General features: G+C 38.5%; 1 protein-coding gene across 2 annotated transcripts in view; it reads right to left on the reverse strand.

Annotated features, from left to right (window-relative positions):
* zswim8 (zinc finger, SWIM-type containing 8) overlaps positions 1-14233 on the reverse strand; it is a 63317-nt gene that overhangs the window by 10333 nt on the left and 38751 nt on the right. For both annotated transcript variants that reach the window (XM_054795415.1, XM_054795414.1), the window contains exons 13-17: positions 13553-13736; positions 12768-12866; positions 7771-7895; positions 5274-5523; positions 2117-2266 (exon numbers count right to left, since the gene is read on the reverse strand). In XM_054795415.1, coding sequence (XP_054651390.1) covers positions 2117-2266; positions 5274-5523; positions 7771-7895; positions 12768-12866; positions 13553-13736 — 808 coding nt within the window. The remainder of the gene's footprint in view (positions 1-2116; positions 2267-5273; positions 5524-7770; positions 7896-12767; positions 12867-13552; positions 13737-14233) is intronic.

Genomic DNA, 14233 nt, shown 5'->3' on the forward strand with positions numbered 1-14233 from the left:
CAGCTGTGTGCTTGACTTGAACTCCTTAAGTCCCTTAGTGACATACAGGGAACATTTTGGGGTGCATGTCATGTGACAGTCATATGACTATCCCAGGATATGGCTCATTTCCAAAAGCTTATGTGCATGGCTCAGATCAAGTAACCTTGATCCCTTTGCTGTCTTCAACTTCACTGGAGTAGTATTTGAAATAGTTGTTCTAACAATGTGTACTATCCCTATCACTCTGACGTTTATAGAGTGAGGAACTTTACCAAACCATAAATTAAGCCTGTTCATGTTTTTATTTTGCGCTAGCACGGCTATGTTGTAAAAAAGTGTCTATATTTGGACATTGAAATGTTACATGGAAAGCATGTCTACTTTTGTTGTGAAATTAACTAATAATATTTTCTCTATAATTTTTTCATGATTTCTACTTAGAATTAAAGAATGATGTCTGAAATTGGTTTCTAATGTGTTTTATTTAAATATTCTCAGTGTAAAAAAAAAATAATAACTGTCATGTAATCATTAGTGAAATGTACATAACCGTCGTGTCCGCCGCCGATAACAATTATGAAGAACATAACACAAACCCCATGATGATTAAAATCATATATGTTCATGGAATAATTACTCAACTCTGCAACTAAAATTATTTTTTTGTGTATAAAAGAGTAAAATAAGATTATTTGAACAAAAGTCTAACACACCAAAATTTCGTGTCCGACCCGTTATGTACGTACAACGTACAACCAAACAAAACTTGTATCCTTCCACCGGTTATTCGCCAAATACGCGTTCAGCAAGGGAATGTGTCGTCGTGTCCGCCATTTTGTGTCAGCGTTATGTACGTTCAGTCACGATTTTGGAGAAGCAGTATCATTGAATTCGACGAGCAATCGGCGGTTTAACAACCATTGTCAAGTCTAAGGTAAGATTTTTTCATTTTTATATATATTGGAGATCTTTATGCACTTTGAAATGATTTTTTTCGTCGGGTGAGTTACAAATTTTGTGTTTATCAAGCAGTGTAACTCGTTTTGACAGCCCTTGTAGGTCGCCGTTCGTGTCGGAGTAGGTAATATGATACCTACTGTGTGTGATGGTACCAGTGTCACTCAGAAAGAGTGAACTTCGGAGGGTTGCTATGGGAAATGGAAGATGACTCGAGTTCTGGTATTTTGGGTGTGTGTTTTGCAATGTTTGAAGTTTGTGTTTATAACATTACCAAGGTCTATCCACGAGTTTGAAATTTTACCCAAAATGTAACACTTGGGTACCCTTGATCTGAGACTTGCAGTTATTTCTTAAAGCCCATTTCAATCCATTTAGCAACTGTATTTAGTATTTTGTGATGATATTTTCAATTTGAATGTAATTTTCATTTTAAAATTATTTTCCACTTACTATTGACTCATTCAATCCCAGCCATTTCTCAAAATTCAACCTCTTCAGTACCAGACATTTTAGACGATTTTGACTGATCTTTCAAGGCACACAGAATATTGTGTTCTATGGCTATAAAAACATGGAACCTACCAAAAGAAACATTAGACTCTCATCTTTCATCAGAAAAAAGTTTGTTTCTACCTTTTTCCGTTCTTTTGTAATCAGCAGAAGAACATAGGTAAGTTTCAGGAAAATGTCAGTTCCCAACAAAAAAAGGGAGAAAATCATTTTTTTCATCGTTTTTAATGGCTTAAAACTGTTGTAACAGTGACCTCTTTTAGTGTGCACTTGCGTTGTCACCTCTTTTTGCCCCTCGCACAAAAATAACGTAAAAGACTTACGTCCTTGGGAGCGAGCGTTCTTGGTTTAAAACAAATGTATAAATATGTCTTTGATATTGAATGAGTTAAATTATTCCTATTTTACTTTGATAACATTTTTACAGTTGACAAGATGGAATATCGTGTCTGAATGAATTATTAGTAATAGATATGGGGAAGGGCTCGGATTAAATAAGCTCTGCTTCTCCCTACTCCTTTTCAGACATGCTGAACTGTACAAATGTAGCCATGTGATGTTCCTTCACAGAAATTAGAAAGCATGTTTAAAAGAAATAATTTTAAATAATATGTGGAATGAACTGAGATAAAAATGTAAACATAATTTCCAGTCGCAGCGTTACCCGTGTGTTTCTTCTTCTGTCGGACAGGAGAGCCCCAGCAGCGTTGGCTATATCCACAGCGTGCTCCCAGCGCCAGCCGGCTCGGAACAGTAGTGTCCAGCTTAAATGGGGCTGAATCGTTTTGATGATCACTTGGATTGCCCTCCGAGACTGCAAAAAAGAAAGCAATACAGGAGATGAGTTGTATTTATAGACACATGCAGTGGAACCTCTCAAGTCAAATACCTTGAACGTACAATCCAACTTTTGATTCAAAAGCTATGTTCACACTGCAGGTCAATTGCTCATATGTGTCAGTGTGAACAGTACAATTCAGATTTTTTCAAATGCGACTCAGGCCTCACTCTTATATAGATATAAGATTCAAGAGTTTCATTGTCATATGCACATATGCATATAAATCTGATATGTGCCCGATGCTACTGCAGTCTGAACGGCCAGGTCGTGGTACACAAAAGTTATTCTTCTCATCCAAAAACTATTTTAAAAAGGTGTTAGTGAAGTGGCTCTTGTCAATGTCTCACCACTCTGTGTCAGAAATCCACTCACACACACGCTCCTTGGAACAGACGTGGCAGCAAGTTGTTATCAACTACCATAACCAAAATTCTTGCCCTCTTTCTTCTTACTCTCCTAAACTGAATCATTTGGTTGAGAAAATATTGACTCCCGTTGCACAAAATCCATGACATTGCCACAAACACGTTAAGGAGAGCACGCCAGTGATGTGCAGATCGATACTGAAATATCAGTTTTTCCAATACCAGCTCTTCATGCTCTAAAGTCGACTCTCAAATCAAAATATTGATACTTTTGATCCTTCAGATGAATGATTTTGTCCTTTGTTTTTCTGTTGTTGTATATTAGCTTGGCTATATTGTAAAACAGTTGTTGGAGTGTTTTCTAGCATGAAGCGCCTTTTTAAGGTCATGCCACAGCATCTCAATAGGATTCAGGTCAGGACTTTGACTAGGTCACTCCAAAGTCTTCATTTTGTTTTTCTTCAGCCATTCAGAGGTGGACTTGCTGGTGTGTTTTGGATCATTGTCCTGCTGCACAACCCAAGTTGGTTTCAGCTTGAGGTCACCAACAGATGGCCAGATATCCTCCTTCAGGATTTTTTGTAGGTAGCAGAATTCATGGTTCCATTCATCACAGCAGGTCTTCCAGGTCCATCACACTACCACCACCATATTTTACTATTGGTAGGGTGTTCTTCTGAAATGTGGTGTTACTTTTACGCCAGATGTAATGGGACACACACTGTCCAAGAAGTTCAGACCACAGAGTATCTTCACAAAGGTCGTGGGGGTCATCAAGATGTTTTCTGGCAAAACTGAGACAAGCCTTAATGTTCTTTTTGTTCAGCAGTGGTTTTCGTCTTGGAACTTTGCCATGCAGGCCGTTTTTGCCCACTGTCTTTCTTATGGTGGAGTCATGAACACTGACCTTAACTGAGGCAAGTGAGGCCTGCAGTTCTTTGGATGTTGTTGTGGGGTCTTTTGCGACCTCTTGGATGAGTCGTTGCTGCGCTGTTGGGCTCATTTTGGTTGGCTGGCCACTCTTGGGAAGGCGCACCACGGTTCCACGTTTTTGCCATTTGTGGGTAATGGCTCTCACTGTGAGTCCCAAAACTTTCGAAAAGGGGGGGGGGGGTTAAATGGGTAGACTGCAGTGATTTTTTTCCGCAGTATGTTGGAGTAGCGGGCAAGGGGGCACACGGCTGGGGGTCAAATCTGATGGGGAAAGGACTGTGAAAATTTGGGGTGAATGATGCAACGTGTTGGATATTGCTGTCTAAGGCTACGTTCACTCTGCAGGTCATTTTTTTCCCCTCATATGTAAACTGTATCAGATTTTTCCATGCCAGTGTGAACAGTACAATTCCGTTTTTTTCAAATACGACTCAGGCCTTATTTGTATGTAGATAGAAATCTGATAGGTATCCAGGCTTCTGCAGTCTAAATGGTGAGGTTGCATATATCAGACCTATATGTCATCGAAAGTCATGTTTTGCAGTGCAAAAGTTAAGTAATAGTTGAATAACAATAATACTTGAAAATAAACGGTACTCACCGGCGTAAGCAAAAGTTATTTTTGTCATCGGAAAATCATATTTAAAAAAATGTCAGTTAAGCAGCTCACGTCATGTTCCACCACTTCTTCCTCCAAACTCCACCCACATGCTCCTTGGAAAAGATGCCGCAGCAAATTTTCTACAAACTGCTTTAGCCAAAAGTCTTGCACTCTTTTTTCTTAATCGTAATCATTTGGGAAAAAAAATATTGACTCCCGTTGCACAAAATCCTTGAAACTGCCACAAATGCGCAGAGGAGAGCATAAATTGAGGCAATGTTTACTTCCGTAAACACACGACAGAAGCTTGTGACGTCATGCTTTTGCGCATGCGCCTCATCTTCCGGACGCTTTTGGTTCACATTGACAATTTTTTTGGTAATGTGAACGACCACATAAAACATCAAATTTTAACAAAAAATCTCAATTGGGCATCCTACCCTCTGCAGTGAGAACTTAGCCTAAGATGCTGTGAACCATTGATTAAGCCATGTGGATTATTTTATGGGGAAAGGACTGTGAAAATTTGGGGTGAATGATGCAACGTGTTGGATATTGCTGTCTAAGGCTACGTTCACTCTGCAGGTCATTTTTTCCCCCTCATATGTAAACTTTATCAGATTTTTCCATGCCAGTGTGAACAGTACAATTCCGTTTTTTTTCAAATACGACTCAGACCTTATTTGTATGTACTGTAGATAGAAATCTGATAGGTATCCAGGCTTCTGCAGTCTAAACGGTGAGGCTTTCCCTTACGTCTACATGAACTTATGACCTCAGTGCCTTACGGTATTAGGACACGAAAAATGGGGTGGGCTTCAATAAAAGGTGCTATCTTCTAAGTTGTGGATCCGATCCATATGTAAATACAAGCAGAAATGTTGCTCTCGGGTCATTTGTCTTTTGATGTAAAATCCAAATGTTTTCAGTCTACAGCAAAAATAAAGGAACTGGCTTCACTGTCCCAATACTTGTGTAGGGTACTGTATATGGAAAAAAAATCCTGGGACACCTAACTTTCAGAAGGTGACATCAACCTAAAGAAAGGAGTCAACACAAACTGATTTCTCACAGTGCTCACCACACTCAGAAGTACTCTGTGCCGCTGTGCTGTTCTGCACCGATTTGGGTTCATCCAGCTCTTCACAAGCCAGCGCCACAGCAGAAGAGGAGCTGGAAGAAGGCGCCACCAAATTGGCTGCAGAGGAAGCTGAAGGGCCGTGTTTAGAAGGGCTACGTTGGCTTCCAGCTGCAGGCTTGCTCGAGTAGAAGGAGCTCAGCGTCTGAGGTTTGTGGGTCTGACTCTCTCTGTCCAACAATTTATCAAGTATCTGAAGACGCAAGAGAGACGATGGCCAAAAATAGCATTAAAGAAATGATTCAAAAGAAAAGCACACTGTTTAGACAGACATATCCAGATAATTCTATTCTTGATTGCTCAGCTAATAAAATTCTGACAAAATGAATTCCCCTTGGATGATACCATTCTTCATTTTAACAACACAATGTTTTTCTAAGCTGGGACACTAGTGAGCATGTCTGGAGGAGATGCCGTGTCGTCATGGGTCCATTTACAGTCATAGCCAAAAATATTGGCATGCCAAAGATGTCGGTGTTTGTGGCCATGGCTGCAGATGGTGGGCTTATGTGATTCACTGAAAAAAGGAGGCAGACTTCGTCATGACATTTTTTTTTCGCCACTGAGTGTTGCAGTGTGGCACGGACACTCCTCGCGCGAGAAAATCTCAAATTTTGTTTTCTGTGTCATTTTGTTAGTTCATCAGTGGTCGGGGGCAAGTTCCCCTGACAGAAAGTCATGGAACATGGAGTTTTCAACACTTGTGAATGTCATTGAAATCAGTGAAAGAGACAAAACAGACTTTTACTTTGAGAATAATAAGAATACAGTGGTGTGAAAAAGTGTTTGTCCCCTTCCTGATTTCTTTTTTTTTTGCATGTTTGGCACACTTAAATGTTTCAGCTCATCAAACAAATTTAAATATTAGTCAATGACAACACAACCGAACACAAAATACAGTTTTTAAATGATTTTTTTTAATTATTAAGGGAGAAAAAATTCCTGTGCTAATGTGCACATTTGTGTGAAGTCAATTCATGCTAGCACACTGCCTTTTACCACACACGTCAAACAGCGGTGTAATAATCTCTCTGGAAAAAGTCCAGAGATAAGATAAATTAGATCGCTATAACATAAGAAAAAAACCCCAACCCCCCGGTCCGCGGGTCAAAAAAGGTTGGGCACCACTGTTCTATGGAACAAAAGCGCCAAGGTGCTGAAACCAATGCACAGAGTGAATCCTCTTCCTGCCTGTTTGGAGGCGAGAGACGAGAAAAACTGACATGCATGCACATGGCAATACATTGAGGCAGGCAAAATTATCTAGTGCATTTAATTTATTGTGTGATTCATTAATGAATTTATTGTCGTCGGAGTTTTCAAAAGCTACGTGTTTAACTCATTCAGTACCAAAGACGTATTTATACCTTTTTTAAAACCCGCGAGAGGCAAAAAGAGGTGATGATGCAAGTGCGCAATAAAAGTGGTGACTTTTCAAACAGTTTTAAGCCATAAGAATGGCCACAAGGTGGCAGAAGTGCAATTCATAAGCGCTCGGCATTGATCTTTTGTATGCATTAACACACTCGACAGCAAGGAGGAAGTGAGAGAGCGTGGAGCGCACACACACACAGTTTATTTCCAAATATGAAAATTGTAAATAGTTCATGGTGTTATGTTTGGAAATAAATTGTTATTTTGATGTAAAACAACCCTTTTTAGGGTTATGTTGTGGTGCAGTTGGTGCAGCTGTAACAAAAGCAAAAAATTTGTGTCAAAGTGAAAATTATGCTTGAAACGTATCTTTTCACAAAAAGGTGGTTTTCTCCCTTTTTTGTTGTGAACTGATATTTTCCTGAAACTTACCTATGTTCTACTCCTGATTACTAAAGAATAGAAAAAGTTAGAAACAAACTTATTCTCTGATGAAAGACTAGTCTAATCTTTCTTTTGTTAGGTTCCATGTTTATATAGCCATTGAACACAACATTCTGTGTGCCTTGAAATATCAGTCAAAATCGTCCAAAATGGCCGGTACTGAAGGCGTTTAATTTTGAAAAAGGGCTGGGATTGTACGAGTTAAAGACAAAAACTTAAAATGAACAAGAGGCCAAAATTCATTGAGAAATATGTGTTTTTAAAATATTAATTTTGTGCAGACATGACCTGAAAGCACTCATGCGACCAATTATGGAAATTAGATAGCATTCTGAGCTATTCCCAGTGGACTCCTCCAGTGGAAGTCGAACAAGCCCCACACCTACTCTAAAGTGGTGGAGAGTCTCTAAAGCTTGACCAACTAAAATAGCGGTTTCTTGAAAAAATACTTTAAATTCTAGCAGTTCTTTGCTCTTTCATGGTGATTGACAGAGACACTCCACCAAAATCCAAAAAAAATGATTAAAACAAAAACAAAACACACAAATTGTGAATATTTACATCAAAAGATGCACAGTTAATGAAGTACAGTAAGAGTGATTACATCAACACTGATTATTACCTTCTTTAGCTTGCTCTGGTCGTCCTTATATGTGATCATGAGTGCAAGAGCAAGATCTCCCTTCACCCTTCTTGTTCCTTCACAAAGCAGAGGATGCTCTGCTTCACTTACTGTTGTCTTCATCCCTGCGGGCACAATGGAATTCTTAAAACAATTTTTAAAAATATGTTTGCAGTGTAGAGAACAGAAGAGAACCCAGACCCATTTGTGCTATTCAAGTGCTCATGAGACCAAAACAAATTCATCTTGTTATTTTCGCAGCGCAATATAACATTCAAAGGCATATTTCCTCTGTTAGATATGTGCTCGAAAGTTAACACACATTCTTGATCAAAAATTTAAGCACTGTTGAAAAATTCCAAGAATTTATTTTTTGCACTGTTGGATCTTACGGAGGTTCTAAGTAGAGCTTCAAAAAGCAAAAAGAAGAAAGGGTAGTAAGACAAAAAATGTTTTGGAGTAAACCATTTATTGCAAACAAGCGTTAAATGAAAAAGGCTGTTCATCGGATAATCAAAAGTCCCCTTAAATACCGTAGAAATAAAATGTTCAAAAAAAGATTATAAGGAGTAGCTACGTCATTCAGGGCATCCACTTTCTGGAACTGAGGTCCATTTTCAGCCTATTTCACTAAATGCTTCTTTGCAATAAATTGCTTTTTTGTCTCACTCCCATTTCTTCTTTTTGCATTTTGAATTTTTTGCATTTTGAATTTTCCAACAATGCAAAATCTTGTTGGCCCTAAAACATTTTGATCAGGAGTATATTATGCCCGCTCGTTGTGGGGCAGGCTTTGGCTGGAACACTCAAGCAGACGGAGTAAGCCTGTTCCGCCATGTCAGATTCTTCGGTATTGTGTTCGGCACATTTCGAGGACAGTTGTTTTGATACTGCGCCTCAGATAAAAGAAAGTTTGTAACTGAATGTGTACCGGAGGGTGCTTCTACCATCAGCTGTCCCGACTATCTTTCCTCAACCCAGACTGGGTGTAACACAAACCCTGACGTAGATGAAAGTAAATAAAAAGTAAAAAATCCAGAAGACATTCGACCGTGGAAGAGAGTGACAAGGCGCCAGTAAGTAAATCCACATCTTTTCTACAAGTAATAATATGGATTTTCATGTCAAATTTCAAGGCTAGCTAAGCAGGACCTCTGCTCTCTTGTCTTGTATCTTGTAGTCTCTGCATAGATCTGCCAGTGCCAATCACATACTTACTCATTGCTATAAATGAGGTGCGTTCAAACTTTTGAATCGAAGTGTATGTCGTAACAATGTACCAATAACTACTCATCACAACACAGTATCAGTGCATGTTGTTATTGTGTTATATATTTCTCCTTCTTGGCTTTACTGTGTGTCCATGGCTGCGATTTGTTGAGCCTGGTTGCTGGAAAGCAGCCTCAACGTAATGGCGACATTTCAGAGAACTTTGATAATCACAACTTCATGTCACTCGCGTTTTGTAGTTCTTTACTGGTGGATGACAGCAGTATGGCAAAAAAAGTTCAAGGAAGTGTCCTGAGCACTTTAAAGAAAAATGAGAAGGGCCATCACTGACCAAGTGAAACACACAGAAAATATGAAATCATGTCACAGATGTATGATGTTACATATATCTGCCGGTACACGGCAAATGGCACGTTTTGTGCACACCACAAATGCCCTTTGAAGTGAGCAAAAGAACATAGACAGTCGTCCCTCGGCACTTTGCGCTTAAAATTCCGAGGTTTCACTCTCAGGGTTTTTCAAAAATATATTCATTAACAAATCATGCTGTTTCGTGGTTGCATACGGCAATTACTAGTCAAATATGCATATTTAAGCAAATGTTACATATTTATGCCTAAATTAAGCATTTTCAAGCATAAAAATGGCAAAATGAGGTAAAATACAAATATAAGGCATTCAGAAGACGCATTTAAAGTTGTGACGATATGTAGTATTCTTCACTGGTCACTAGGTGTCAGTAATGTTACTGTAATGCTCAAAGTTGATCGCAGGAGTGCATGGCTCAGATCAAGGGTACCCTTTGCTGTCTTCAACTTGACTTGAGTAGTATTTGAAATTGTTGTTCTAACAATGTGTACTATCCCTATCACTCTGACGTTTATAGAGTGAGGAAGCTTACCAAACCATAAATTAAGCCTGTTCATGTTTTTATTTTGCGCTAGCACGGCTATGTTGTAAAAAAGTGTCTATATTTGGACATTGAAATGTTACATGGAAAGCATGTCTACTTTTGTTGTGAAATTAACTAATAATATTTTCTCAATAATTTTGTCATGATTTCTACTTAGAATTAAAGAATGATGTCTGAAATTGGTTTCTAATGTGTTTTATTCAAATATTCTCAGTGTAAAAAAAAAAACTGTCGTGTAATCATTAGTGAAAAGTGCATTACCTTGTGTCTGCCTGCCGATGAAAATTTTGAAGAACATAATTCCATGGAAAAACAAACCCCATGACGATTACAATGGTACATATTCATGGAATAATTACTCAACTCTGCAACTAAAGTGATTTTTTTGTGTATAAAAAGAGTAAAATAAGATTATTTGAAAAGTCTAACACACCAAAATTCTGTGTCCAGCCAGTTATGTACGTACACTTCGAGCTCACAGCGTAAATTGCGTATTGCTAGTAAATATTGAATTAGAAATTAAAATGTGCCTTCTTGGGCCAAACAAAACTTTTATCCTTCCGCTGGTTATTCGCCAAATACGCGTTCAGCAGGGGAATGTGTCGTCGTGTCCGCCATTTCGCGTCAGAGTTACAGTATGTACAGGAAATGTGATAAAGGCAGATAGACAGAACATGCAGTCTAATACACTACTGATATTTATTTAAAAAAAAAATTATAATTGATGATGCAACATTTTTGCAGGAAGGGTAGGGTTGATTTCAGCAGTGCAGCAAGCAAACTTAATGAAAAAATAAGTAGAAGGAAAATAGATTAAGGTGAAAGGGCACTACTGCAGTTACCTCCACCATCCAGCTATGTTATTAACTAGCAAGCATGCTGAAGAGGGTGGTTAAAAACATATAGGTGCATAAAACATTCAAGGTAGGGGTGTAAACAAAATTACTAATTACCATAACAGCAGGGTTAGATGTGGATATATAGGTTTAAGTTGATTTTCTTTACTTTATATTTTTCCAAACCTGTAGAAATATGCATGAAAATTGTAAGTGTTATCTGAGTCCCAGAGAAAAGATGTGTGGAGAAAAGTATGGTGGTTGAGAATGGTAAATCTTTCCATGTAATGTACATAATCCGGTGTCTGCATTTGTTTTTTCACAATATGTTTATAGTATTTGCACTTTAAATAAGTTTGTGGTTGCATATTTGTTACATTTACCTTAATTTTGCTATACAATTCGATTTACCTGCAAAAGATAAATTTTTAGAGTGATGTAAGGCATAAAGTGGACACCGAGTTATGTACATTAGCTTGTGATGAGTGGCATTTCATGCAAATATATAGAAGTTGGGTTGTTTAAGTTGAAAAAAATACTTTCTGCATGTGTGTTGTATTGTTCTCTGTAACATAAAACAGTAGTGGGGTAATGCGTTCACAGATTACAGAATGGCAAGAAAGTTTGTGTGCCACTATGGAAGATGTAATGTACATAACATTTGCTTTTTGCCATATTTTCAGAGCTTTAACTCAAGATCTAGATTTGTCACTTGTTTTTATTTACTTTATGATACTCTCTCAAATATAAGTTACTTTTCTAACAAAAGTCAAATCTATGCAGAGATAACAGCATAAAGTGGACACAGAGTTATGTACATTACATTTGAAAAAGAGTGAACTTCGGAGGGTTGCTATGGGAAATGGAAGATGTCTCGAGCTCTGGTATGTTGGGTGTGTGTTTTGCAATGTTTGAAGTTTGTTTATAACATTACCAAGGTCTATCCACGAGTTTGAAATTTTACCCAAAATGTAACACTTGGGTACCCTTGATCTGAGCCATGCACAGGAACAACAGGCTTTTATTGCAGGTTTGAATGATCTCACAACAGGCACAATAAAATCCCTAATAAAAGCATGGGCTACTGTTGTGGCTGTTATTCACGCAAAGCTGAAATTCAACTCTAAACCATCAAAGTCACTACCGGTCCGCCCCTCATTCAGGTTTATTTAGGCCATTTATGGTAACATACACAAGCACAAGTCTTATTTATGTATTAAATGCCTTTTTTTTCCTCTTGTTTTGTCTTTTTGTCTACTACATTGGGTAATAGGAGTGTAAAGGTGACTATAGGGGTGTTATTTCATGTCTGGATGGCTCTAATAAGATTCAAAAACACATTTAAAAGGTTGTGAACAGGTTTTCTCTGCTCTAACTACAAAAATATTCAATTTATAAATAAGGATAAATAATTTGTGGAAATTCACTTATCACGGCTGGGTCTGGAACCAATTAACCGTGATAAATGAGGGATTACTGTGTTCATTCAAAATAGCTGAAACAGTAAAATTTACGAACAGTCTTATTCGCATTTTTGCTACTGCAATAAATATTTCATGACAGGCGTTCCACAGCAATTTTAAGGCTAAAAGTCTGATATTTTCCTAGCTTATTTGATATGAATTAATTGAAGACATACAGTAAAAACAGTTGAATTGTAATAAGTGACACCCTATTAATGCAATAAAATGGTTAAATGACTTTAAAATGAGCTTTAATGGCAAAAAATAATCTTTTGGAGCTACTTCCTTTCACGTACTGCCATTTTAGGACAGCCATACAGTATATACAAGGATACTCACATGATTGTGAGATGACAACCACACCTAACTGTTTCCTATACGTCAATTCAGGACTGAGGATTCCTAAACCCAACCCCGACCCCTAACAACTTCAAGTAAAAAACTGTACAAGGCACATTTTAGGACATTTACAGTGAGTGATGTGTTGAGAAAGACATTCCAGAGGTTAGAAATGGACAAAACACTATCTTGTACTTTGGCAAGAAAACAACTTACCAAGTGCTGCAACTGCAGCCCCGAAGCCAAGCTCTTCATCCCCAGGCATCTCGCTGTTGTGATTGCGGCTCGGTGGGCGGGAGCCAGTTGGCGACACAACTGCACAAACATTACAAGAAATTTGACAGAAAGATATTGAACACAAACGGACATGGAACGGCAATGTTATGTAGGCAGGACAGCGTCTGCTTTATTACTTTGGGTTTGCTTCCTGTTTCTTGTGTTATCTGGAGCACAGAATATGTAGTTATTTCAGTAGTTATGGTTGATCAAATGTTGAGCTGCGACATGATAGAAAAGCACTTGAAGTGCAGAGCTCTACCAAGCGCCATAGCTCCCTCCATATTGTGATTTACATGTTTGACATGTTTGCTTCTTTTCTGATATGTTGCGGACCACACTGTATCTTGGGTTGTATTGATTTGGTCCTTCCAGGACAGGAGTGTCCAAACTATTTCCAGATAGAGAGCCACATAGTGAAAAATGAAAGGATGCAACTTTGCCACTATTTTGTAAAGCAACACATGTCGATATACTAAGAATTTATATATATTTCAAGAAAAACCTGCATCTCAGCTTTGTGATAGACCATTAGCCAGCATGCCTTTTCTATCCAATACTAGCGGACTTCAAGCGTAAGAAACAAAAAGGATAGCTGTTGACTCGACAACAAAACAGTAGATGCAAAGGCAGCTTTGCTGCCCTATAAAACAATACAAGACAATAACAAATACAGGACAAGCCACTTCAAATTCGGATTGCCAATGATTAGGCAAGGTGTTTACCTGGGGAGCAGAGGACATCAAATATAAAGCTGGCCAACATGAGAGGAAGCACGGGTCTGTAACCACAGAAGTTTCCATCCCGGAGCTGCTCGGCTCGCTCTCGGATAACTGACATTTCCACAAGGCCCAGAGGAAGTTTCTTCAACAGAGCCACGATCTCTGACTCTTGGTAAGCCAGCTTCACCTAGTTGACCAACACAGAGTCAGTCATGGTCTGCATGGTACACATGGATGTACGAAGTCAGCTGGGATAGGCTCCAACATACCCGCGACCCTAATGAGGATAAGCGGCATAGAAGATGGATGGATAATTGGAGACTCTAAACTGTCCATAGGTGTGAATGTGAGTGTGAATGCTTGTTTGTAAATTTGTGTGATTGGCTGGTGACCAGTCCAGGGTGTAGCCCGAAGTCAGCTGGGATAGGCTCCAGCTCACCCGTGGCCCGAAAGAGGACAAGCGGTATAGAAAATGGATGGATGGACATTGTGTATTATTTTTAAAAACAAGAAATACATTTATTCTGGATTATAATTTACACATTATGAATGATGAATGTCTTTTAAAGGAAAACTGCATTCGGATTTTTGTATTTGTTTCCCTTTTCTGTGCATTCTAGAGCCACCTCGCACTAACCCATTAAGCCTATAAAGCCCTCTAAAAACCCCATCAAAAACCTGAAA

The sequence above is a fragment of the Dunckerocampus dactyliophorus genome, chromosome 13 (assembly GCF_027744805.1).
Source record: "Dunckerocampus dactyliophorus isolate RoL2022-P2 chromosome 13, RoL_Ddac_1.1, whole genome shotgun sequence".
Classification (NCBI taxonomy): domain Eukaryota; kingdom Metazoa; phylum Chordata; class Actinopteri; order Syngnathiformes; family Syngnathidae; genus Dunckerocampus; species Dunckerocampus dactyliophorus.